A 25,588-nucleotide genomic window follows, 5' to 3' on the forward strand; every position below is an offset into this window, starting at 1 on the left:
GTTGGGACTCGATTCAATTAGGACTCGATTGAGATTCGTTCAATTTAAGATTTGGTTGAAGCTCGATTCAACAGGGATTCGATTGGGTCTTGGTCCTATTAGAATTCGATTGGCATTCGATTCGATTAGGGAGTTGATTGGGACTCAGCCTTATATCAATTCGATTGAGGCACGATCCATGTGAGGTTCGGTTGAAATTCGATCTATTTACGATTCGGTTTAGAATCAATTCATTTAGGATTCGGTTGTCGCTCGTTTCAATTAGGGTTCAAATGTTTTGTGCTGGATTGTGTGTATTCCATTCGACAGGGAATAGATTGGGATTCGATTAGGGATTCGATAGACATTAGATAAGGACTCAAAATCAACTGGACTTTATTAAAACTTTAGTTTTCTTGGTGGTTTGTTATTTGTTTTAGTAAGATGGACGGTAGAGTGGAAATGTTTGAAAATTTGTAAAGTTTAGGATAGGGCGAATATTCCCATAAACTCCGTGAAGAACATGACGGATGCAGATTCGGATTCTGTGATTCGAATCTCCATTCGGATTGAGAGTCGAAGATTCGAATCTCTACTTGGGATTCATTTTTTCCACCACTCATCAGGCGCTATGATTTCGGATATGACAGGGAAATAATATCATGAAAAGCAACGGCACACACACACGTAAGGATCATCCCAGTTTTGTTTTAATGATGCATACAATGATACATTTATCTACTATATTAACACTACTGCCATATACACAATTCATAGAAGATAATACACATTAGCGCGGTAGAGAGTAAACGTAATATAGTCGTAATTATAAACCGCATGCAAAACATAATTTTAAAGAGAGAAAAAAAAAACGAAAGTCGGAGTTCAATTTTTGAATTAATTCATACGAAACACCCAAGGCCATTCGCGTGTTTAGGAGAGCAAAAAAAAAGAGGAAAAAAGAAAATAATAAATTCAAAAACGCTCACAACGCGAAAAAAAAGCGTTGTAAAGAGCATAGATTTAACGAAAATTACATCCAAAAAAAGACGTTCTCCTCTTGAAAGTTCTAGAGCGAAACGAAAGAAAAGAAGAGGAAGAGGAGAAAAAACACCGATTAAGCAGAGGAGCGATTGCGCTCGCTTTCGCTCTTTCTCTCTCTCTCTCTCTCACTCGCTCTCCGAAGCCATTTAACATTAATTCTTTAACACACACATATGCGTGCACACACACACATGCACACCGTTCTTTTACACACCGTTAATTTGATATTCTAGTCAATTTTACAATTACAATTATGCCAATTTGTTCCGCTGTCAAAAAACCTAACCCCAATTTAACCCACTTTTCTATACGTGTCGCGTGTAATGAATTGAGTCCATATTCCTTCCTATAGCTCGCTAGAAGCTTCATTTAGGGTTCCCTGTTTGCCAATCCGGTTGCGTGAATTTTCCTCGATTTTTCCGATTCTGTTGTGGCCAGATGTTTTTTTCTTTTGTTTCAACGGATTAATTTTGAATTTTGTCGATGTGCTTTTGAATTAGCAAGGCCCGATCGCGATCGGAGCGAACTTTGTTTGTAAAGGAGTGACACCGAGATATACAATTTCAGTACTTATAGACGGCATATTACATTGATCTGCAATCAAGTGACATTTACCATTCAAACAGCCAAACAGTCATGAAAACATGTATCATCGGGTGGTGTGTGTTTAGTCGGACATCGCATAAAGAATTACGATGATGGGTGTTGATAGCTGGAAGTGTTGCAAAGGACGAGAAGGAGGAGAATGGGGAGGGGAGGGGGGAGTGGTTGGATTTGTAACATTACAGCGATGCATTTAAATTGTATGCGAAGAAATTCAATTGAATAATATACCTAGCGCTATGCATGAGAGAGACGTAGAGCGGAGATTAATATATGTGTATATGTGTAATCGATTTCTACTACACCAGGAACAAGGGTTAATATCAACTTTTTCATATTCAACACCATCATTATCAGGTTCAAATTGGTAATGGTAATCTCTTTTCCAACACGCTTGCATCAAGTCGTCAAATCAAAATCATTTTCAAATCGTTTTGCCCGCCTGTCTCTGTCCATTTTTCAATCTCAAGCTCTCCCGTTCACGCTCTCTCCCGCGTTCTCTTTTCATCAGTTCATCCTAATTGTAGCTAACTATGTAGCATATATATATAGTGCATATATAATGCTTCCATGTATGCATATCCCTTCATATATATATATACCTATATGAATATGGTTTTCTTTTTTTAATGTAGCTAAGTTGCCTCAACGGCGAGCATGTACACATCGTTGGATAAACACTAGTAAACATTTCCCTTGCAAGAAAACACAATGAATAACAAGAATAATAGGAAAAAAGAAATGATAACCAAAAGCCAGCTGTGCACACCACCGGCTTCGGAAGCAAGCACATGTGTAAAACACACACACACTCCCACATAGAGACAGACACACACACGTCTTAAAGGAAGGATGGTGGTAGGTTTCGAGTGGGAGCAGGGATTCGGTCTGTGCGTAGATAGAGTTAGAAAGAGTTTGTGTTTGTGTTTGTGTGTGCGTGTGTGTGTGTGAGAGAGAAAAGAAAATTCAGCCGATGGAGAAAACCACCCGCGGCCGTTCTTGGAGGGGGAGGCGCAATGGTAAAATAGAGTATATGTATCACAATTTTGTCACAAAATACCACCATTTTTGGGACGATTCGGCCATTTGCAATCGTCCTGAACTCTTTCTCTCTCTCTCTCTCGCTTTCTCACTCTCGTTCTCGATCTTTCTCTTCTTCTCCCTCTTTCTTCTTGTTTAATGTGCAGAAACATGCACACATATGCTCCACTAAAGCAGAGAAATTCAAAATGGACAGCAACGTCCGGTACGTCAGACTCTAATGGCGCCGCCCATTATACGGGGGGGGGTGTTTTGGAACAATGATCGTATCCTTTCATTACATGGTAATGGCTAGGTAAACGAAAACTAATGCTACCTAGCTTACACTCTCCCGGTTTCTCTCCCGATCTCTCTCTCTCTCTTTCCTTCTCTCTCTCTCTTCCGCTCTCTCTCTCTCTACCACTCTCTCTACCATTATCTCTACCACTCTCTCTCTTGCTCCCTCTCCCTACCACTCTCTCTCCCGCTCTCTCTCCTTATCTCCCTCTCGATTCCCTTCTCATTCGGTATCGCTTCGCGTTCTCTCTCTCTCTCTCTCTCTCTCTCGCTCTCGCAGTCTTGCAGCCGAAATTCGTTCCTTGGTGAGGTGTTGTAGAAAAATATCACAAAACGTACGCCCCCACACAACGACGATCGCATCATCACACACATCCCAAAATACATCGTCGAATATCGGCTACTAAGTTTCCGACCGGCCCGGGTTTTTTTTCTTTTTAGTTCACATCTACTGCACATATACAACAGATGAAGAAGTCCATACCGATGATAAGGGAGAGTACTACATCAATAGCGAGTGGTGCGCCGTTTAAAGGGAATCACGATGCCAAACCCAGTTATGCTTTGTGTGAGCGAACCGGTGCGATAGCCACTGCGACTCGAGCAGGTTGAATCGATCCTCGCTCAGATACAATGGTTTGCCACGCCTGTAAGCAAGTACATACAAATTAGTTTTTCTTTACTGTTGATCACACCACGCTGCAATGGTGTCCTCAAACTTACTTCAAATCCCTGTCTTCCTCGTCGTAGTCATCCAGGTAGAGCGAACCCCACAGACACGCCCGATGTCCCCGAATGATAATGATGTACGTCGAGGTGATCACGAGGAAGATGCCCGTACCGCCACCGCAGCTGATCGAGTGCTACAGGGAAGAAAGATGGAATGCTTAGTAATGGGTATGAAATTCTTCTACATACACTGCCACTTACCCGTACTGCTTCACAGCAATCCATTTCCTTGCAGCAGGTTTGCTTGATACACACAATCGTACCGCACAGCAGACAGATGGAGCTTTCCTTCGGCACGTTCTGACACTTCTGGCACGGTTGCTCGTGGTAATACTGTGAATGCAAGCAATTAGCTACGATTACTAATGCTCAAACATCTAAGAGAGCTTTCCGGTTCCTTACCGTAAACAGCCGCTCGTATTCACGTGGCAACCCGAGCAACTTCGGCTGACGCCACTCGATGTGCTGCTGGACGATGAGGGAACGGGTCGATTCGTACGTCGGCCGCAGGTTGCGCAGCTGATCGCACCAATTCTTCGGCAGCGACAGTTCCGTACCGGGCAGGAAGCACAGCGCTCGGCTCGCATTGAACTTGTCCCAATCCATCGACACCGTTACCAGCTCGAGAAAGTAGACCAACCGGGCAAACTCTAGCTGCGGGCCAGCTATTTCCGGTATCTCGGCCCGATAGATATGGTGCCGGAGCAGGGCAGCAACGCGCAAAAACGGTAAGCACAACCGCTGCAAACGCTTTTCGAACACGTCGAGATTAAGGCGTTTGGCGCCCGACTCCCCGGTCGATGGTTCGATATCATCGCGACTGCCCCCAATTTCGCCCATCAGTATGCTATCGCTGCGGATGTGACGGCAACGATCGAGTTGGCTTAGCACGAACGCCATCGCAACGCCGATGTGCATTACGCCACGCTCGCGCACCAGCTGTGGTGGTGGCTGTGCCGTCGGACCGTACCGGGCAAGGATTTCATCGCACTCTTCGTCCGTCAGGTGAGTGCAAAGCTGTAGCACAATCTGATAGTACAGCAGGTTATACATCACCTTCACGATGCACGTAAAGTAGGCTGCGAATAGAGAGAGAGAGGAGAATACGTGACATCACAGTACAAGCAAGCATAGAAGAGTCATAAAGTCGCTAGCGGCGCGGACTCTGCGAATGTCTTGAAGGAGACAACGTAATGCATGAGGTTAAAGCAAGAGTCTTCCAGTTTAGGAGGAGCTGTTAAGTTTTGTTGACCCAGTCAGTTCAGAGACTAATGAATGTTGAAGGTATGATTGGCTTTTGCAACCGACTTTATCTGAGATGGATCTAGAAAGTCTCCACTGAAGAGTGGAGTGGATCTTTATATTTCACTAGGAATGACTTTGAATCATTTGGAGGACACAATTCTCCTTTAATTCCATGTCCAATACGGAGAAGGAGCTTAATCGTCTTACTGTAGAACGCTCTTATTTTATTCAAACATTTCAAATCTACTCCTCGCGAATGGCGATAGTACGCCTCGCACTACAACTCACCTTGATCGAGATGTAGTGGTGCCAGCAGGATGAACTTAAGCATTAGGGCGGTCGGATCGCTGATCAGATCGGGAATGGTTTCCGTGTCCACGATTGTGCTGGTGGCGGCCGTCGTTGTCGTCGACGATGGCGTGGCTGATGCTGTTTTTGCCGATCCTGCCGATGTTGCTGCTCCACTAATCGTGGTGGTCGCTTCTGTACCGGACGATGCGGGCGAGTCTGCTAGTTCCGTACCTTCCTCACTGGAGTCTGCCGGTGGCGGTAATAGCATGCCACGAACGCTAGACGGTATTCTTGCACGCTGCTTTCCATCCTTCGGGCTCCCATCATCCTGCTCCTCCTCTTCCTCGTCCTCCTCCACATCATCATCATCTTGCTCATCCTCATCGTCGTTTTCATTGGCAGCACCGGGCGCATTCCGAGCCGGTACCATCGCCAACCTTTCCACCGATTCCTCGTTCGCTTCCACGCCTACCTCCACATCGTCACAACCGTAGGCGAGCTGGATACCGGCCAACCGTGACCAGGAATGCCACGGCCAATCGTCACCCACCTTAAACCGTATCGGCCAATCGTCGTTGATCATTAGCCGGACGTGTAACGATAGCACGTGCAACAGCGGTACGATACAATCGCGCTTCGGTTTGTACCGTATGTCTTCCGTGCTGCAAAGTGAACCGCCGCGCTGTATCACTTCCGCCTCGAGGTTGGTGCGAGCAATCGACAGTACGAACGAGAACAGGCTCTGCAGCGTCACCGGGTAGCGCTTGATGTTGCGCTGCGTACAGGCGGTAATGTTGCCCATGGCACGGCCCATCGCCTCACAGAACTTGCTCGCCATCGGTGCACGTTTGCTTTCCTGAAACAGCTGTATTAGCTCCAGTACGAGCGCACGGTGCGGTGGTGTCGGGGCACGTATCAGCGGTGCCGGTCGATCAAGTGCGGGGCTCAGGGGCAACACCGAGTTCGCTAGCTGGCGACATACCGGACAGAAGAACTCGCCCAACTCCACGTTCAGATTGTTCGGACTGCGCGGTGTGTGTAGCGACTTCAGGTAAGCGTCCTGGCAGGACAGATGCACATGGTGGCCGCACGATTGAATGTGTACGCCACCCTCCCAGCCGATGTTGTGCGACAGAAACCAGGACGTTTGGCCGAACTTCCACTGCAGCAGCTCAATGCGCCTGTTAAACTCGCTCGCTAGCGTAACGCTCTCGCTTAACCGAGCCAAATCCTCCTTGCTCAACGGTAACGCCAACCGCTCGGAACGGATACGCCGATGTCCGACGACACTGCTCGACTCGACCAGCACCACCAACCCGATCGGGTTCGTTTCCGTGCTCGGACCGGAAGTGTTACAAATGATGCAGTCGTACTCCTTCTCGCGTAACGCTTCCGCCTGCTGCTCTTCCGCTGCCCGGCGTTCCGCCGCAACACGGGCCGCCGCCGTATCACCACCACCATCACCACCCTCCGTCTCCTCGTCACCGTCCATGCCAAAGTCCATGCCGGACGTACCGTCGCCACCCATGGAGGCCATCGCGAGCATCATGAAGCGCTTCTGTCGGTTGGCGAACTCTTCCATCATCTTCTTCTGCCGTTCCTTGGCCCGCTTTGTCCGTTCCTCCTTTTCGCGTGCCTCGCGTGCCTTCTGCTCCGCCTGCCGCTCTCTTTGGTTCGGCCACAGTTCCGCCCGTATCTGGTCTATGCGCACGGCACACGTTTCGTCCAGAGCGGCGATCTTGCGCAACAGATTGCCGATGAAGAACGGACCGTCACCGATGCGCGAGTCCGAGATGCGTCCACGACGGTTGTGACGCTTTTGCTGCTGCCCGTGTGCCGCCGATGTCGCCTTCTGTTGACTAGTTTCATGACCTCTACTACTGCTGCTGCTGCTACTATTACTGCTGCTACCGGCAGATGGCGCGACACTCTCGTCCTCGTCCAGATCCATTTTGGCATGCTCGTCATCATCGCGATGGCTCGTCGAGGAGGAGGAAGAGGCCGTGGCCTGTTGGCTGCTGGTCGTACCTATTCCACCACCACCACCACCACTGCTACTGCTTCCCGCGTTAGTCGTCAGCTCATCCTCCGTTTCATCGTCCAGTGAAAAACTGTCCAAAGCACCGCTCAGTTGCGAGTGTAGCTTCAGCAGCAGCGAGATGATCGACTCCTCCAGCACGAGCGTATCGCTTTCGTTGGATCCTTCTCGTCCACCGGCACCCATGCCAGCGCCCTCACGCGTTGTCATCTCACAGCCAGTCGTTCCGGACGAGTTGCCAGCGCCATGCGGATTATGACGTTGGTTATTCATCAGGTTGCGTCGCTTGAACCTGAACCTGAAGATGTTAGCCATTGAGGTTGCGTCGTCTGGTGCCGTCGTCCAGTTCATTTGACCAACGCCGGGTCTGGTGGTGCCTGCAGCTCCACCAACACCACCACCACCACCACCACCACTCGTACCACCGGCACCCATTTGGCCTGATCCTGCCGGCTGTAGACTTCTATGGTAGTGTCGCGGTGTTTGCTGCTGCAGCGACTGTGGGCTTTGCTGCGGTCCACTTGGTCCACCTGCCGTGTTGCCTGCTCCAACCGTGCCCGCTGCTGTTGCAGTGAGATGATTGTGATGATGATGATGGTGATGATGACGATGATGATGGTGATGATGATGGTGGTGGTTTGCATGGTAGTAGTTCTGCAGCTGATTCGGTTGCTGTGGCACCACGCTCAAGTTTCCGCTAGTAGCCGTCGCGGTTGCCGTACCAGTTGACGAGGATACTCTATTGAACGGCAGCAGCATCCCACTACCGGGCTCTGTCGCTGTACCTCCTCCTCCCGCCGGGCCGGCAATAGCTCCACCACCAACAGTGCTACCAAAGACGGGAGGCGTAAGGGCACGCTGTGGCTGCTGCGGGACGGCAATCTCCTGTCCACCAACATCACCCACACCCGTCCCCGGTACCGGCACAAACTCGTGCCTGATCATCAGCTCAACGCCGGTCGTTGCAGTGCCAGAAATTGGCGTACCTTGCACCTCATCGCCAGCCTCCTCCACGATAAACTCGGTCGCTCTCGGTTGGACGCTGGCTCGGATAAGCGAACCCGGACCCACATTTCCACCGGACGACGGATGATGGTGGTGGTGATGATGATGATGGTGATGGTGATGCAGCGGACCTCCATCCTGCCGTTGGCGACGCCCAAGCTGCATAGAACGGGTGCGACCCCCTACCAGCAAAGCACGTGGAACAATCGATTGAATATCGGCAATGTCCGCCGATTCGTCCTCTTCGTCCTCTACCTGCTGCTGTCGCTGTCCGGTGTCGTTCCCGCCATTCTCCGCCCCTATCGGTCTGGTGCGTACAACCTCGCTAGGATCTTCCTCCTCCTCATCGTCGTCATCTTCGTCTTCCTCGTCGTCGATGTAATCGTCCACGTCGGCCGGTTGGACTACGTTCGCATTGCCAACGCTGCTGCGACGCCGCTCGAGCATCAGATAGCGAGCGCGCATCGCCAACAGCTCGCTCGGTTGTTGCTCTTCCGCCTCCTCTACCACCACATCACCATCCGCATCCATAACGTGGTACGCCGGCATGTCTTCGTCTTGCTGATCCGTCGTCGCATTACCGGCCTGCTGACGCCCGAGTAGCCGCTGCAGCAGATGCCACGGTCGTCGCCTTAAAGCCATCTCCGTCCCGCCAACATTCGCTCCCGTTGACGTCGTTGACGTCGTCGTCGCCGTCTGTATTGTCGTACCTCGGTCCCGTTCTAGCTCATCATCGTCTAGATCGTCTTCCTCCTCTTCCACCACCATCTGCGTCGTGGCGCTGGTTGCCACTGTCGTCACAGTGCTGGATGCGGCCGGTGGTGCGTGAATTGCCGGACGGCGGGCCGGGAACATCATGCTGTTGTTAGCAAGGTGCGAAAGGTCCTGCGTCATTGGTACCACCTCAACACTAGCAGTGCCTCGAGACGGCACAAGTTCGGAACCGGCTCCCGCAGAACTAGCTCCAACGCCTCCGACGCGCTCTCCACTACCAGCACCGCCCGCCGTTGCTGTTGCTACTGTCCCCGTGCCCGATTCGCCATCCGCATTGCCGCCGATCATCATGAGCGTTTCGTCCTCAGAAAGATCCCACTCGACGTCACTGTCGAATGCCGGCGAACCACCGTCCAGCGGACGGTAGGAAACGGGTGACCGACGCATACCCGAAAACAGTGAGATACGCTTCACCGTCATCTTCAGATTATCGCTCAAACAATTGCTCGGATAGCAGTTCAGCAGGTCCGGCACCGTATCGTTGACCGCACCACCGCCAACCGAACCGGACTGCTCTTCGAGACTCTTGCTCGTCGCCCCACTATCGCCCACCGTCGAACGGCTCGTTGTCGCCTCGCCACCGGCCGCACCCGCATTACAAACCGCCATCTCGAGCAGAAACACGGCGAGCGCCAGCATATGCTCGGACACGTTGTGCTTGTGCACTGCCCGGTAAAAGATGGCAAAGATGGTAGCATGCAAGATGCGCGACCCAAGTATCGCACCTGGATCGCTGTACGATGGACCGCACGAGCTGGGCAACCGAAACGGTGGCCACAGATTGCCGCTCCGGGGCATCTTGCCCACCTGCTTCACGTACGCCCCGAACCGGTCGAGCGAGTTCTGGAAGTCGCGTCGGTGTACCGCTCGCAACAGCACATGCAGTGGATCGTAGTGTCGCTCCCACACTGCCGGCACCGGCATGAACAGGCCCTGCTCGAGGTTCTCCGACCCGACCGGCGGTGGCCGATAGATGGACAGCTCTTTCAGGTAACGCTCGAAGTTGCGCGTATGTGCATTGCCGCTCCGCTCCGGCATCAGCTCCAACAGCTGGCTGTGGGTTTTGTCGCCGGTCGCGAGCAGCGCACTGATCTCGATCACGCACTGTGTCGTCTCGTCGTTGCCGAGATTGATGCGCGACGTGATGAGCGTTGCCAGAAACGTTAGCAACCCCTCGAGCATCGACATCGCGTCTTGCTCCATCTCGGGCCGGATGTCAAGTATGCTCATGCTCAACCAGCCCTCCACGCCGAACATCATGATGCACTCGCTGACGAACAGGTTCGGTGGCAGTTGCGTTGCACAGATCTGCAGGAAGAACAGGTCCATGTCGACCATCGAGTTGCAGAAGTTTGCCTGGATGTACGTCATCGCCTGGCCCTTGATCTGTAGCCCGTTGCGTACCCATTCGCCCGACAGGATCTCGTAGAACAAACTCTGCAAAGAGTATTTTAAATACATATCAAGTCAGTTTCAAGGAGATTACATATACACATAAAAGAAACAGTCATTGTCTGCCATGAAAGTTCCGCATAGGTTTAGAATATGGAAGAGCCATCGCAATTATAGCAACCTTAGATATTTCTATTGAATTTCTCTAACCCAATCTCATAAGCCCAACAATCCCTTCCAAACACCTCATTCTTGAAGAAATTGAGAAACTTCCCATTACATAGCTGCAACATTTTTCTGCCACACATACACACTTAACCTTCAAGCAGGTTGACCTACAATGTCTTGTTTTGAGCACTGCCCAGCAACGTTTGGCGTTAACGGACAAAACAAAATCCACCCTCCCCCTCTCTCTCTCTCTCCCTCTCGTTACTTTCACCCCTCGCTTGTTGGTGCATTTGGCGACCCGTTTGGACAGCAATTTCAGGTCTGAGATATACCACAATTTTGCATTGCAAGAAGTTAGGAAACGAGAACGGAATGTATCGAATGCTAGCCCAGTAACATGACGCTTGAATGGCGAAACAGCGGTACGTCTCGTGGGTTAGCAATAAAATGCGTACGGTGGTCACCACTCATTGTCTCGAATTCTTGCCCTGTGGCGTGGCGAACAAAAGGCGTTAAAACCGTGGCTGACTCATCTCGCTAGCGCATAAATGCGCGATTAGTAATGTTGCAGTTCACGGGCGCATTGGAACGCACTATTCCGCCATTCTGATAAGCACAATGTAGCAAGAGAGAACATACATTATCAGTAGAACACGAACGAGCAGAGACCATTTTGGCTTACTGCAAGCATATTAATATTGAGATTTCTGAACCTTTTTGAAGTACCTTTTAGAAGTATGCTTATTATCAAAGCAGGAGAGTCACTGTAATGCTTCCAGTATTACTGCCTGTGTCCTCTTCTGCACACGAAAGACTGTGAAAGGCTACAACCTTATCATTTCTCAGAATTTTGGTAGATCGCTCAATTTTAATTTGACATTGTGAAGGGTAGCGTGTGATGGTGTTACGTAGTACAGCATCAATTTCTATCAAGACCAGAAACCGGGTACCGAATCCGATCCGGATTGTTCGTCCGTAAGGTAATCCGCCTCGATCTTAAGACCTCCAGAGGCTTTACGAGAGCCAAAAGAGGGCAGAGAAGCCTCTGTCAAATTGAACAACTAGGTTGGTGGGTCTGTCCGATTATAGAACCTTGAGGAGTGATTTGAATGTTTTAGTCTCTATAGGATCAACATAGGACAGATTCGTGTTGAGGAAAGATTTGGGAAAGTTTGGACGAAATGCTGTGTATAAAACACAGCAATCCGGACGTGAGTCATTGCGAGTCTTCATTGGTTGTATCACCACATGTAACCAGATGCAGGAAAGAGGCAAATGAGGTCTAAGAGGCCCAATGGCACTATAAATAAACAATTTAAAGAAAAAAAAAAGAAGTCATTCGAATGGCTGGCGGCTTATGGGATAAAATTACAGCACAAGCCTTTCTTCTACCCAGTGGTACACTCTTGTAGCAGACGTAGGGAGTTAGGAGCTGTCACAAATACCATTAACAGCTCTATACACGCGCACACGGTTTGCAGACTCGATTCATTCATGCTCAGATGACGCTCACAAAAGAAACTCCGCAAACTCTATCCGTGGCTGGGAGTGAACGAACCAGCAGCACTGCTCATATGCTCTATACCTCTACATACACCTCGAGCGGGGTAGAAGGGTACGGGTACAATACGCACACACAACCACACTCGCTACGCGGCAAAGCGAACCAGGGCCTCCTCTATATTGGCCGTTGAACGCGCAGACCTGCATTCTCTCGCAACCCTGCAAACCGGACGGGTGGTGTTGGTCCGGATCTCGAACCTCGAGAGAGATTGGGTGTCTGAACGTAATCGAAAATTCTTTCCCTTTGCACCAGCGTACAACTTCCAGAGGTGCATGGTAAGAGAGGGTTTCTACCTAGTTCGGCGTCTGGTTCGAAACAACATTACAATGCGCACGGCAGTTGTTGGGTTGTTGGCATTTTGACAGTGTTGTGTTGTGGAATAGGGGGAAAACCAAAAAACTCCATTAGTGTAATGTGTGAGGGATGGTGTGTTGTTGTTCTGTGCCGTCGTCATTAGCACCGCCCGCATAAGTACGGCCACCAGCTCCGTGTTCCAGCTCCGATCAACCAATTTGTCCCAATTGATGCTGCAGCTACTGCTGGTGGCAATTGGTAGTTAGAAATTCCGACAGCTCGCTCTCTCCAACAGTGAACCTGCCCCGCCGACGATCAACACTCAGTTGTGCTCGGTATGACGGGTGTGACGCGAAAGGACCTCCGGGCGAGGTTTTGTCCGCCAAAGATGCGAACGCTGCTAGTGACAGTGGTAACGGTGCTGGTGTTCCTGCCGGCCGGATGGACCGGAACATGGGGCCACGCACAGGCCGATTTGATCAATCCGGCCATGATCGCGTCGAATATCGCGTCCAAACTACTGTGGCGTATCGTGCTGGAGGTGGGTCTCCTAGAGTATGGCACCAACCAATCAAACCCATTCAATTTGGACCAAAATTTGCGCACCCTGCAACAGATTAAAGAGCTGTCGAACGAGCTGCGCACAAGCCATATCACCGTAAGTCTCCCGTTTTTCTTCCTCCCCTCCCCACCAGTCGCTTCTAATGCCTAACTGAGAGACATCGTTTTGCACGGTTTCTTCAGATGACAGAGATCCTCGGGCGACGTATGCAAGACGTGGTCGAGGATGTCAGTAACCGAAACCGGTTCATTGACCGGCTCGAGCGGCTGTACGCGATCGTGCGGCTGATCGAACGGCGGGAAACGAAGATGAACGCACTGCTGAACGTGGATGCTGGCTACGAAACGCTTACCCTGAGCCAGTTTGCCGAGGCGACGATCGACGTTAGCAGGACGAACAGCGTGATCGAGCTGCTGGACGAGCTCGAGATGATCGTGACGGGCAGCAATGTGGTGCTGGTATCGTCCGGACAGCGCGACATCTTCGCCCAACTAAATGTGGTAGGTAGCGTGTGTTACGGTTGACGTGAATCTCGCAACGTTTTTCAGCTGAAGCTACCAAGCTGGGATTCTTCTCAATATCCGTTCTTGGTTTGTTGGAAGTTTTATGGAGACCCTCGTGGGGAGCGTGTGAAGAGGAGCGGCTTAGATCAGCAGCTCAATAAGACGATAGTTCTTGGAGTACACAAAGCAAATGTTCCGAGGGTCACATCAAGGACGCTAGCTGTGCACAAACTATGACGTGCGCCAGTGGTGCAAGATTTGTTTCACTTCCTTCCTGTTTGCAATTCCGGATCACAGTGTACCCCCCGTTTCCCGTCCATTACTTCCAATGATGTTTGTGTTTCTACTAATCAAAGATGGCGGAAGTAGTCCGCATTGCAATGGAGCAGATAATAGTGAGACAAGCAAAGAAAATGTGCGGACTTTGGATCAAACACGCACCATGAATACCGGGTGCACTGCAGGGTGATCTCGCCTTGTATGCTAGTACATTTCCATCTTTCTCTCGGTCCCTTGCTCTTTCTTTCTCTCTCTCTCTCTATCTCTCTCTCTCTTTCTCTCTCTCTCTCTCTCTCTCTCTCTCTCTCTCTCTCTCTCTCTCTCTCTGTCCCACCAACACAGATGAATATGTCTTATCGATTGTGTGTACTATAGAAGTGCACAGGCTGGGAACTTTCACACGCGTTTGTTGCTAGACGAGAAGTTGTGAATAGTGTGAATAGCAAATCCACGTCTAACACCCAGAACATACACACCGTCGCGAAATACTGGTCGCACCAAGTAAACATACCTAGCTTAGACGAGCTGGGTATCTCGGTTAGTTAGTATAGCTAGACTTTAGCGAGCCATTCATTGACTTCAAAGTCGCTTTCGCTAGAATAATTGAGGAGCCATGCAAACACAAAGAGTTAGCTGTTGTAAATGTCCTGGCTATAGCGGCTCATCGAAATTGCCGAGAGATTCTTGAGAGATTCAAAATCTAGCTTTGCCGCTAGTGATATCCTCCAGGCACCACCTACACAAGCGACCACTGTGCGATTGTGTTGAACGCGCTCATAATCACTCACACTCGCTCGCTTGCTCACTCACTCACTCACCCACTCACTTCGAGTCCGATCGATCCGATTGCCGGGCGAGGTACCGCTAGCTAGTCTCGCTCGATCTCCAGCGCCATCCCCGGACAGTAATGGCCGTAACGTATCGGAAAGAGAGAAATACAAAATGGTCACGATAAAACGGGACAGGGCAAACGTTCATCGGCGGTGGCGGCGGCGGCGTCATGTGTTTGTTTCCAATGTATGGGAATATGGGCGCGAGGGCTTTGCCAGTACGCCGCCATTTATTCAGTGAGTGACAGTGCGCGAGTGCGTACACACGCGCGTCGTATTTCGATCGACACGGCTTATAAGAACGAGGTCGGTGCAAATTTTCGAAAAGTGTTTGTATGTGTGTGTGTGTTCTTCTGGGAGGGAGGTGTCCTTTTCGGCAAACTGTTGCACTTCTCCGGCTCATAGACGTGGGGAGTTGTGTGGGCAAAAAAAAGCAACACCTAAACCTAGAGCTATAGGGGACCCTGAGAAAACTGATCTTCACAGCGGCATAGTGGTAGCCTTTTTTGTCTGGTATATGTCGTTACGTAGCAACAGCAGCTGCTGCCTACCAGTCCATCAATTGGTTTGCGACCGTTAAAACGGAATAGAAATATCGGTCTCTCCCTGTTCTGTTAATCCTTCGCCATACGGGTGTATATTTGCGCGTGATGTTTGGTTCTTACGATTTCACATTTGTCAGCAAAACCAAATCACAACCAAACAAGAAACACAGTATGTCCAATTCCGCAAAGGAAACCACATGCGGCCAAGTCGCGATTCCGGCTCACCAACACCCCTCTCTCGCTTTCGGCCGTTCGTATCGATTTTTCGTATTTCATCACGCCGCTATGTGCCTGCGAAATCCGCCATTTCAAACCATCTGGTCTACAGCTATGGCAGGCTGCAGTAAATCGGAACACGCGCAAAATTCTACCCATCTAGAATTTTGTTTATTTTATGCGTTGGCAAAGTTATGATAACCAACACATACGAAGAACACGGCGTGCGAGGCGAGCTATAGCTGTTGGATGTTGTATGTCAATAGTTCTCGCCCAATCAAGCGCTCAACATTCCATCCAAAGACACTAATGACGGCAGCAATCAAAACGCTACCACCAACAAAGAGCGGACAAAAGAGAAAACGCTATACACATACAAAACGGTGTCTACTCTACAGGACCGGCAGAGTCATGGACAAGTCACTACGCAGTTCAACCGCGAAGAACTGCGGCTAATATATTGCCACCGGAGGCAATTATGGGACTTCTTGTTCTACCAACAGGTTTGTCCACCACCAGCGCACTGTGGACCTTACCGCTAACCAAGAGCCGGTTGTGTGATTTGAATATTTGTCCCATATCCCCCCGCTAGGGGAGGCTGCTTTTACAACTGCAAACCGTTTGGAATCGGTTAAGCACCAACAACAACCAAAATCGTCGACCCTCTGATGTCGCATCACCAGTGTAGTCGCCGCTGTCATACGCCGTCATGCATACCGGGAGGAGGTTGATTGAATTGAATAAGTGGGCTGTTTGTTTCGCCTTTGTTTTTTTTTTGTTTTAGGTTTGGTCTCTTCTCTTGCTACTTGAATCGTCATTTTGTGACGCCGAATGTTGGATACACACGGTAGCAGCAGAGGCATGAGTCACGACCAACAACAAAAAAGCGTTACCCTAGATGGTGGCATCCGTCTTGGCGCAGGTCGATCACATTGGGACGGCAGGGATCCGGATATAACTCTCGCTTATCGTTTTCAGTTACGGCTAAAAGTCAACAACCTGACACCTCTTCCGGCGCGCAAGGCACTTAAAAGGCAAACGGCCATTTACGATACCAGTGACAGGTCGTGTCGTTTAACGACCCTCGGAGGTTGGCTGTCTCGGACAGTCTCTCTCTCCTTCTCGGTCGCTTTACAAACGCACGGTGTTGTACATCTCTCCATTGGTCTCCCCCTCACGTATTGTGGCTGTTCATGTCCAGACACATTTATGGACCAATGGCAATAATACCCATATCCCGGAGTTGTGAGCCCTTTTTTGTTGTGCCAGGCTCGTCAAGGTCGCACACAGAGACACACTGCCATCGTTTTTTTTTTGCCTCTCAGCTGATGGCAATAACAACTCAACCCGCGAAGTATGCGCCCTTCACATAGCTTGCTTACATATAGCAAAGCATACAGCCTTGACAGAGGTACACACACACACACATATCTATTGGCACGGGGGATAGTTGCATATGTACGGGAGAATGCATGACATGCGCGATCTACTGATGATGACATGACACAAACACGAGCGAGAGCAGAATAACCGCGGTCTATCAGATATACATCTATAACAAAGAGAGTCAGAAGATATTGGGGGGAGGGAGGGATGAGGTGGAGTTCTGGGGTAGTGAAGCTGACAATGAGTCTAGTCCGGTGTTAGCGTTACATCTGCCATCAGTATAGTGAAGTTGCAACAACAGTTCGCACGGATATCCAACCGTTCATATCTCTTTGCAGTGTTGTCTCTGGCCCCAATGAAATTGTAGTAGTGCATCAGTCTAGTGACGAATAGCTATCCCAAACCAACGTTTTCGCAGAGATTATGGCGAGGGGTGTGCCCCTAACGGTGGTGATTGTTGCACTGCTGTGCATCTGCCTGCAGCAGACAGCACCATCACACGCAACGCCCTCCTCCAAGGCGCGTAAACTGCAGGGCGCTAGCCCAATCGATGAGTTACGCGAGCGTTACCTACAGCTCGAGCGTCGTGCCTGGACGATCGTCAACCAGATCGATGCCGTCGATAACCAGCTCGAACAGGACGCATCCCATCAGCGGGCCACAGTAATGCGCGAGCTGGTCGACATTTATCTGCGCTTTGCCGAAACGGAACTAACGCCCGGTGATGAAGGAGACTATCGGCTGCTTAGCCGGTTAGCCGAATGGCATCTGCTCGAGCAAAACCTGCTTACCGTCAACAAGCTGTTCGAGGTGGTGTATGCGTTTCTGCGCGAAAAAGCACCCCGGTTTGCGGAGCAGGCAGATACGGATGCGAACAACGAGCACGGACAACTAGGTACTGCCGGGGACGATCTGCGTCTGCTGACAATCGACCTGGCGGAAACGATACTGTTCGACAAGCGGCAACCGATCCAGCAGCAGCTGGAGGAAATTTACAACATTATGGTTCGGCAAGCACTGTACTACCGAGCCAGCATGGTACTGATAGTGTTTGGAATTAGATTTCTCATTGAGCTCTTAATTGCAAAGCGTTGCACGCCTGGTTGACTAATTTGCTATTCCTCCTCCATTTTGTTATGCTTTTTTCCATAAAGGCGGCGAGCAGTGTCATCTGCAGCTTTGGACTATCGCCACAACAGATGATCTATATGCTGTACGAATCAATTGCAATGACCGAGCTGAAGGGCTACATCATGATGCAGTTCTCGTATGCGTTACTCAAGGTGCAAGGAAAAGGTAAACTACGGCTATCTTAACAGTATCCTCCAACACGACAGACCGCCTCGGATGTCGAAAAGAAAATCCAGAAGGAGTAGGGACAGCTAACATGACCTCTTTCCAGGATTTTCTTTTGCAGTGCCAAAGAAAAAGCAAAACTAATGACTTTTCTCTCCCTCTCTCTCTCTCTCTATCGTGACGGTCCAGGTAACTTCACTGAAGAATCTCAAGCACGCAGTAACGAGCTAAATACCCGGCTGGCCCGTACCCAGCAACTCATGCAAAGCGTTATGCGCCAGACGAGCGGCGAATACTGGCGCTGTGACCCGGAACGGGGTACGCACCGGGAGAACACCACCTACGTACAGTTTACCCGTCTGCTTCAGGGTTACATCGAGAACGAGGTGGACATGAACACGGACAACACGTGTCGCGAAACGTGCGACCACTATCAGTACGGTCACGAGCAGCAACAGTGCTACAAGGAGCTGTACTGCTCAAAACAGCCCAAGTGCGCGGGTCGTATCTACGACTGCGAGTACATCGACTCCGATATGTGGATCTGCCCTGCGGCACCGGGCAGCCAACGACGGTACGAGTACATCGAGTACGAGAATGGTGAAATCCGTGGCCGCAAACAGCACTGTCCGCGTGGTACGAGCAAGGTCGATTCCTGGTGGCGTTGGCTGTTCTGGCACTGTAGCTACTGCTTCTGTCTGTGCGATGATGCGGGTCGTCATTCGGACCGTTACGTTAGTCTGCGCGAATCCGTCTCGGACATTGAACAGAATCGGTAAGATTCAAACGATGTGTAATGCTGTTGAGTGGGGGGATGTAACTAACAACCTCTCTTTTTCTCCTCTCTAAAGGGTCGTAACAGGATTACGGTTTGTGAAGCGCAAGCAAATGTTGCATTTGATTGTACAGCAAGGGCAACTGCTGCCGGGCGGTGACATCGCTAACGACACACTCGAATGGGTAGTACCGAAACCGTTCAGCCACACGGACAAGGGTGTACGTGATGGGCGCGACTATCACACACTCTCGTACGATCGGCGTGCTATCGATCTGGATGATGTGCACGTGCATCCGGGGTACGTGTTAACAGGCGTACGATTCCGTACGCTCGGGTCCCATTTGAACCTGGAAATTCGCATGACCGAGATGAACTTCACGTCCGGCACATTGGTCGATATCGACCAAAGCATCTGGATCGGCAACGAGGATGCAGACAGGTAAGAGCAGCTACCACGAGTGTTTCTTTGCAGACTCACCGACGCCTTTTCTTACAGGACGGAAATTCCACTACGCTATATGGACGTACCAACGCTAGCGCCCGCCAGATCAACGCCCGACTCTACCAGCGGACAATATCTACGCTTCGGTCCGTCCGGTGGACGTGCGGATGCGGCTCAAACGACCATCCCGTTCTTGGACGCCCAGCCCGTGTACACGCTCCGCCCAACACCACTGGCCGGTGCGGGACTGATGCACAAAGGTACCCCGAAGTACGGTGGTTTCGTTGCGCCCAAAGTGTTCACATACGACTTTGGACCGCACATTCAGGTTCCTACCAAGGAATGGCTCAAGGAAGAAGTAGGACGGATGTCTAACCGCAGCATCAATTAGTTTAGAACGCGACTGTAGCAACCATTTCCGATGGGACGTGAACTACCTGCTAGGGGAGCTACTGTTTAGGGAGGAGTAAAGCGATGGGTCCATCTTTCGCTAGGGAAGGCAATATTACGATCGGATACTTATAGGAGAGCCAAGATTGTTTTGCTCTGCTAAAAATTTCTGCAGGTGGAGAGCAAAAAATATAAATATGGAGAGATGGAATCATCATTTATCAGATCGAGCGAAACCATTACGCTTCGCCTACCAAATGTGACTTTTAACCGAAAATCGAGAAAATAAATCCTAAATTCCTAACATTTAAATGGCGACCGACGGAGTTTCGTTTTTTTTTCTCCCTCCTTGGGGTACAATCGATCAAAAACACTAACCTGTACACGCAGTGGATGCATCATTAGCTTCGGCAGCAGGTCCGCCGACGGTAGAATATCGTTCAACGACATCCCCATCGTTTTCACCGCCTGACAGATGAACGCCGCTAGATAGCGATGTAGCGGAAAGTGAAATGACGCTCGGCCCATTTCAAACTGTGGAAAATTAAAAACAAAGCAAAGACATTACGTTAGAATAGAACTTTATGCGGGAGACTTTAAACGACGGCGAGGAAATTTACCTTCCCAAACGTTGGCTGCCGGTAGAAATTGATTGCATCGAGCCAATCCTGCAGATAGTTCACGCAGTACATCATAATCTTCTTTGCTAGCGGTGCATGGGACGGATCCTGCAGGTGGGAGATGATCGACCACATCGGGTAGGCGCTCGCCTCTAGCTCACAGCTGAACGCGGCATAGTAGGAACTCGACTCGTACTCTACATGGCTGATGATTTCGCGAATGTTTACATTCATTCCTGGCGATAAAAGGGAAGATGAAAGAGCGTGAAACACTGGATATCGGTATCGGTAGCGAAAAGCTTGTGCCGTCCTCCTACCTTGCAGCATCGATAGGAACTGGAACCACATGTCGATGAGATCGTCATCCTTTAGGAAGACGAGCGCCACCGATTCGTGCGACAGCACGTTATTGAAATCGGACACGAGTGGCCAGTAGCAGTGTTCCTTCATAACGCGCTCGGCACAGTCCACCACGTAATGGAAGTTGTGTTCCGGCGAGTGCAACGTGTGCGGCGTCAATATCTTGGACATCATCTGCCGCAAGCTGATGATCATCACGTGCAGCAGCGACAGCTCCTCCACCATCTTCAGTGCGAGACTTTCGTTGGAGAAGAGCTGCACGCTCATGTGCACCACCCGGTTGCTGAGCGTGTCCGGATCGCTGGACAGCTCCAGCACGCTCGGTATGCGACAGTAGTGCATCACGAACGTGCGCGTCAGATGCTCCTTGTAGTCCTGGTCCGGCAGCATGTTCAGCAGGAAGCACACGATCTGCTGCTGAAACTCGTACTTGAACGTCCAGAAGATGAACTCCTCGAGCAGTGTTTCGTGCACGATCGTACGCCCGAGCGCCGCCAGATGGGCGTAGTCGAGCGGTGGTTCCGGCGACGGAAACTGACGCAACGCTTCCTCGTACTGTAGCCAACTGTCGCGCAGATACATGCCGTACCGGGTGGACGGGTACGGTGGTTCCTGCAACCGCCGGTACACACCCCGATCGATCAGCGTGCGTGTCATGACGCGCCGCATCAGCTCGCCCATGTTGTTAAACTCCATCAGCATTGCGCAGTACTCGTTGCAGTATTCCGCCGTTCGCCGACAGTCGGCCGAATCGAGATTGGTCGCACTGTACTCGCGAAAGTGTAGCAACATGCGCAGTATGAGCCGGGGCATCATCGCTTCCGCCACGAGCATCAAATCATCCGGCACCGGCGATTTGTTCTGGCAGTTGTTTAGCCCATGATCGCTGCAGAAACCTTCCGCCTTCATAACGGACGTATCGCCACAGTCGCAGGCACCGCCGGCCTGCGATAGAAACATGTTGAAGTCGTGGTTCCGATGGTTGCCCCGCTTGAAGCAATCGCGACAAATCGACATGCACGGCGAGATGCCACACGTCCGGCATCGGTAGGCGACCACGTGCGGGATCCACACTAGACCACATTTGGCATGGTTGTCGTACGCTCGGACTGAAACGAGAAACAAAAGACAGAGTCGTTATTAGTCTACCGAGTGTTAACGGCGAATGGTTAAGTATAAAGTTTCTAATATAGGTTAGTTTGTAGAGAATTTTGAGTCATTCTAGGAGACGAATGAAGTCGTCTCCTATTGTTTCTAGCGATGTTAGGATTAGAAAATCCGATGCTTTGGAACTTGACTCCAGCGAGTTTGACAGTTGAGTTTGAGTTTGACGATCTGAAGACAAGCCAGATCTCTTTCGATTTCTCGTCTAGAATTGATGTATGTCGGCCATGATTCAGGGGAGAGTTATAGTTTAAATATCTGTATACGAGATAGATATCTTGGGATCTCTCGTCTAGAATTGGTGTTTGTCGTCCATAGGTCAATGGAGAGCTTGAGTTTGAAAATCTTAAGTCAAGATAGAACGCTTGGAACTCTCGGCTGGAATCGTCGTAGGTCATCCATGCGTTTAAGTTTTAAAATCTGAACATGATATAGAACCTCTTGGTGCTCTTGTTTGCAATTGGTTTATGTCGTCCAAGGGCCAGTAGAGAGTTTGAGTTTGACAATCTGAAGACGAGATAGTCATGCATAGTCCAGGGGAGAGTTGTAGTTTTAAGCTCTGAAGACGACCTAGAACCCTTTGAAACTCTCGGCTGGAATCGAAGTCTGTCGTCGTCTAATCACCAGATATAACGATGTGAAATTCACGGCTTGAAACAGTATCTGTCGTCCATGGATCCAAAAAGGCGTTGATTTGAAAATGTGAAGGTCGTTTGGAACTCTTGGCTTGAGTCATCATCTCTCGTCCGATAGTTCAGTGGAGAGGTTAATAAGTCACAGTCCCTTGCGGTAAGTTTCATAAGCCCCTAGCAAAAGAACACCATCAATGCAGTTTTGCGATCCTCAAAGCACGTTCCAAGGATTTCTTCTTACTACAGATCAAAGGCAACATCCATTATCCGACTGGATTTTCCCCAAACCTCAACTATGGTGGTTTCACACTGTTTTTTCTTCTTCAAAATAATTAAAGCAGGTCTACAATTGCTACTGATAATAAGACCAATATTTGTTTGCCGGAGATTATCGAGGTTACACATTGGCAGGAGAGCATCGTCCACGCTATTTGTGGACGACCAAATAAATAGTAAATCAAATATTAAATCAAAATTGTCATCGTCCGAAATTTGTTATCTTAAACCACACACAGCATTCTTTCGCTCGCTCTCCATTAGGTCATCCTGCGGTTATAAGCCAACCCACCACCCCGAAGAAAACCACGTACGGAAGCCGTGTTGATTGTTGTGGTTGACTAACCACCATCGGCCACACCATCACCACCACTGCTGCTGGCCGGCAGTTGAGTAAGGCACGGCCCTAAAGAGTTTAATGATGTTGTCGCGCTTGCTAAATATAGAAATTTGCTATGTTACCAAGCAGCTGTAGTAGCAGTCCGTAGGCACCCACAACATCTCGAATAACGCGAGACAACATCGAGCGGGTTGATGCGTGAACCTCATAAAACCTGAAGCAAACGATCATCGACACGTTTGTTTGTGTTTGGTGTGTATTTTCTGCAATAAATTTGAGCGCTGTCTGGTAGCTATGCACACGTAAAATAATATACATTAATTATCTCGCTGGTAAGTACAGAAGTATCGACACTTTACGTCATTTCTTGTCAAGATTGTCAGTGTCAGTGGATCACGCAAACATGACAGCTGAAATAAGGCCGCTATTTGGAGCGATGGGATGAGCACCTTTGTTGCTCAAAAATATGCCACGAAAACCACACAACCCGTAGCCACAGCAAAAACAACAAAACTACAACAACAAAAGGCTAAGAAGTAATTCATAACGTTCGGACGGTGAATGAGCTGTCAAACAACAGCCGTTCACCATGGCAACTCGTGCGTGTGTGTGAGTGTGCAGCTGGTTCATTCGCAATCGTTACTACGATTCATCCGTAACGTATTCATTCGCCCATTCAACGCTCTGTAACTCAAAAGCAATTAAAGAAACGGAGCACACGCACACCAGCGTCAATCACTATGGAGGATTGGGTGGACAAAATTATGATCTCTCATTTTCTTTAACAAAATTTGAATATTAAAAGCGAACCTTTCAAAACAAAAATTGACAATACGGAGACGAGCGGACATGTTCGAAGATGAATAAAAAAATACACTTCATTGTAACCTCTAGAATTTCATGAACTGTAAAGTCTGCCATTACCTTTTGCCTTGACTTAGTTTACCCGGTGCTGGACAGTTAGTCCTGCGGACGGAGATATCCGGTGAAGGCCAGCACCTCTTCCGCCTTGGTCACCAGACCACCCGCAAACCCAAAACCGCACATTCCAGAAATATTTAGATTGAGATATGTGTGTATGTGGGAGGTATTAATCACCACACACATTCATCTAGCAAAACCCAAGGCTACTTTCCAGATAAATGTAAACAATTCGTAATGGGCAAACTCGTTGACATTGGAGCGACCATTATTGGATACCTCGTCTCATCTATCAAATATGTCTTCGCTTTAACCTTACTCACATCACCTGACGGTGAGATGGTGAAATGTGAAACAACACTGGATTACACACTAGATATCTCGCGGCAAGATGCAAATACACACCCGCGGCATCAAATTCGCAAATAGGACATTCCCTTGAGATTGAACAACGTAGCAAAGAATGCATTCTCGATCATTCATGGACTTTTCTGGGCCTATTCAAACACCATTGCTCGCGCGAATCATGTGTTTGCAGTGGGGGGGGGGGGGGGCGGTGGACGGATTCAACTACTGCTGATCAATTGCCTTTCGTGTTTTGTACCACAGTACCATGCTCTGGAGTCATGCAAAATGCCTCTGGAGTCATGCAAATCCTTCAGACATTCTACTACCTCAATAACTACCGTTCGGTACACACGGTTCAGAACATACATTACCTATCCGCATCTCTTTCTTCCAATCCGACTGTTGGAGTTGGGCAAGATCTCGCAAACACCTATTCTACAAAACGGAAGGGGGGGGGGGGGGGGGAGATCTCTTGCGTACACCTCATGTTTGCCTAACCACATGATCGGATACTTCTACTACACCTCCCCTGCTGCTTCTGCGCCTTGTCGTTGCGCCGCCGCCGGTATGGGAGATCACTCCCTCTCACGGTGGTTCATTGACATGGATTGGATGGTGTGTATAAGAGCCTTTCTGGAGATCTACCCAGAGCCCACGATGTTCCCATTTGCTCTCCCACCAACATATTCTGCCTCTACAAGAGCCACAGAGCTCGCTCTCAACTGTGCCTCGTACACACACGTGTATTATATCCGCATCTTATGGTCCGGTGGTGTGCACTCAACTCAACGAAGCGCGCACAGGTTCCCGGCGCGACGTTTCTCTACATAGTCCTCTTTGGCGCCTCTTTCTTCACGCAACGCGTACGGATGCACCAACACATGGACATCTACCGACATCGCATTCCACGCTGTACGGCGGTATACGGTGCGAAGAAACACATGGACACACACACACGGTTGCTGTAGTGTGTGTATTATTTTTAGGGTTCATTGACGCCTCTCGCTCGAGTGCGTGTTTTTTTTTCGTGTGTTGTTCCGGTTAGTTCAATTCATGCCGTTTTCTATTGATTTGTAGGCTGTGAAAGTGTTTGCTTAGTTTCATTGATAAAATTGTCATTTTCAACTGGACATAATTTTTAGTCAATATTGCTCTTCGCACATAGTGCCGAAAACTCAAAAGAATCTATCAGTGAATTATTTCAAAGTGCAGCTCGATGGCGATTCTTCGACTCACACAAAACGGATCAAACAAAGT

The 25,588-nt window shown here is 49.6% G+C and overlaps 2 protein-coding genes across 12 annotated transcripts in view; one reads left to right on the plus strand and one right to left on the minus strand.

Annotated features, from left to right (window-relative positions):
- Positions 1-667: 667 nt before the first annotated feature.
- Positions 668-25,588, minus strand: part of LOC118510787 (E3 ubiquitin-protein ligase Ubr3) — a 42,489-nt gene continuing 17,568 nt past the window's right edge. For all 3 annotated transcript variants that reach the window (XM_036053094.1, XM_036053100.1, XM_036053109.1), the window contains exons 3-10: positions 20,608-21,759; positions 20,291-20,526; positions 20,049-20,204; positions 5,206-10,462; positions 4,075-4,751; positions 3,874-4,005; positions 3,667-3,806; positions 668-3,590 (exon numbers count right to left, since the gene is read on the minus strand). In XM_036053094.1, the coding sequence (XP_035908987.1) occupies positions 3,473-3,590; positions 3,667-3,806; positions 3,874-4,005; positions 4,075-4,751; positions 5,206-10,462; positions 20,049-20,204; positions 20,291-20,526; positions 20,608-21,759 (7,868 nt within the window). In that variant the 3' untranslated portion in view covers positions 668-3,472. The remainder of the gene's footprint in view (positions 3,591-3,666; positions 3,807-3,873; positions 4,006-4,074; positions 4,752-5,205; positions 10,463-20,048; positions 20,205-20,290; positions 20,527-20,607; positions 21,760-25,588) is intronic.
- Positions 12,242-19,982, plus strand: LOC118510803. Of its 9 annotated transcripts, none has more exons than XM_036053122.1 (6): positions 12,242-13,101; positions 13,188-13,505; positions 17,919-18,060; positions 18,250-18,835; positions 18,912-19,277; positions 19,335-19,982. In XM_036053122.1, exons 1-6 carry the CDS (start codon positions 12,781-12,783, stop codon positions 19,669-19,671), a joined length of 2,070 nt encoding a protein of 689 aa, XP_035909015.1. In that variant the 5' UTR covers positions 12,242-12,780; the 3' UTR covers positions 19,672-19,982. The 9 variants fall into 9 exon arrangements, with proteins under 9 accessions (XP_035909015.1, XP_035909037.1, XP_035909048.1 ...); XM_036053144.1 differs by lacking the exon at positions 13,188-13,505 and adding an exon at positions 17,103-17,802 and having other exon boundaries at positions 12,292-12,424; XM_036053155.1 differs by lacking the exons at positions 12,242-13,101; positions 13,188-13,505 and adding exons at positions 14,309-14,324; positions 17,103-17,802.

This window comes from Anopheles stephensi, chromosome X (assembly GCF_013141755.1).
Source record: "Anopheles stephensi strain Indian chromosome X, UCI_ANSTEP_V1.0, whole genome shotgun sequence".
NCBI classification, from domain to species: Eukaryota; Metazoa; Arthropoda; class Insecta; order Diptera; family Culicidae; genus Anopheles; species Anopheles stephensi.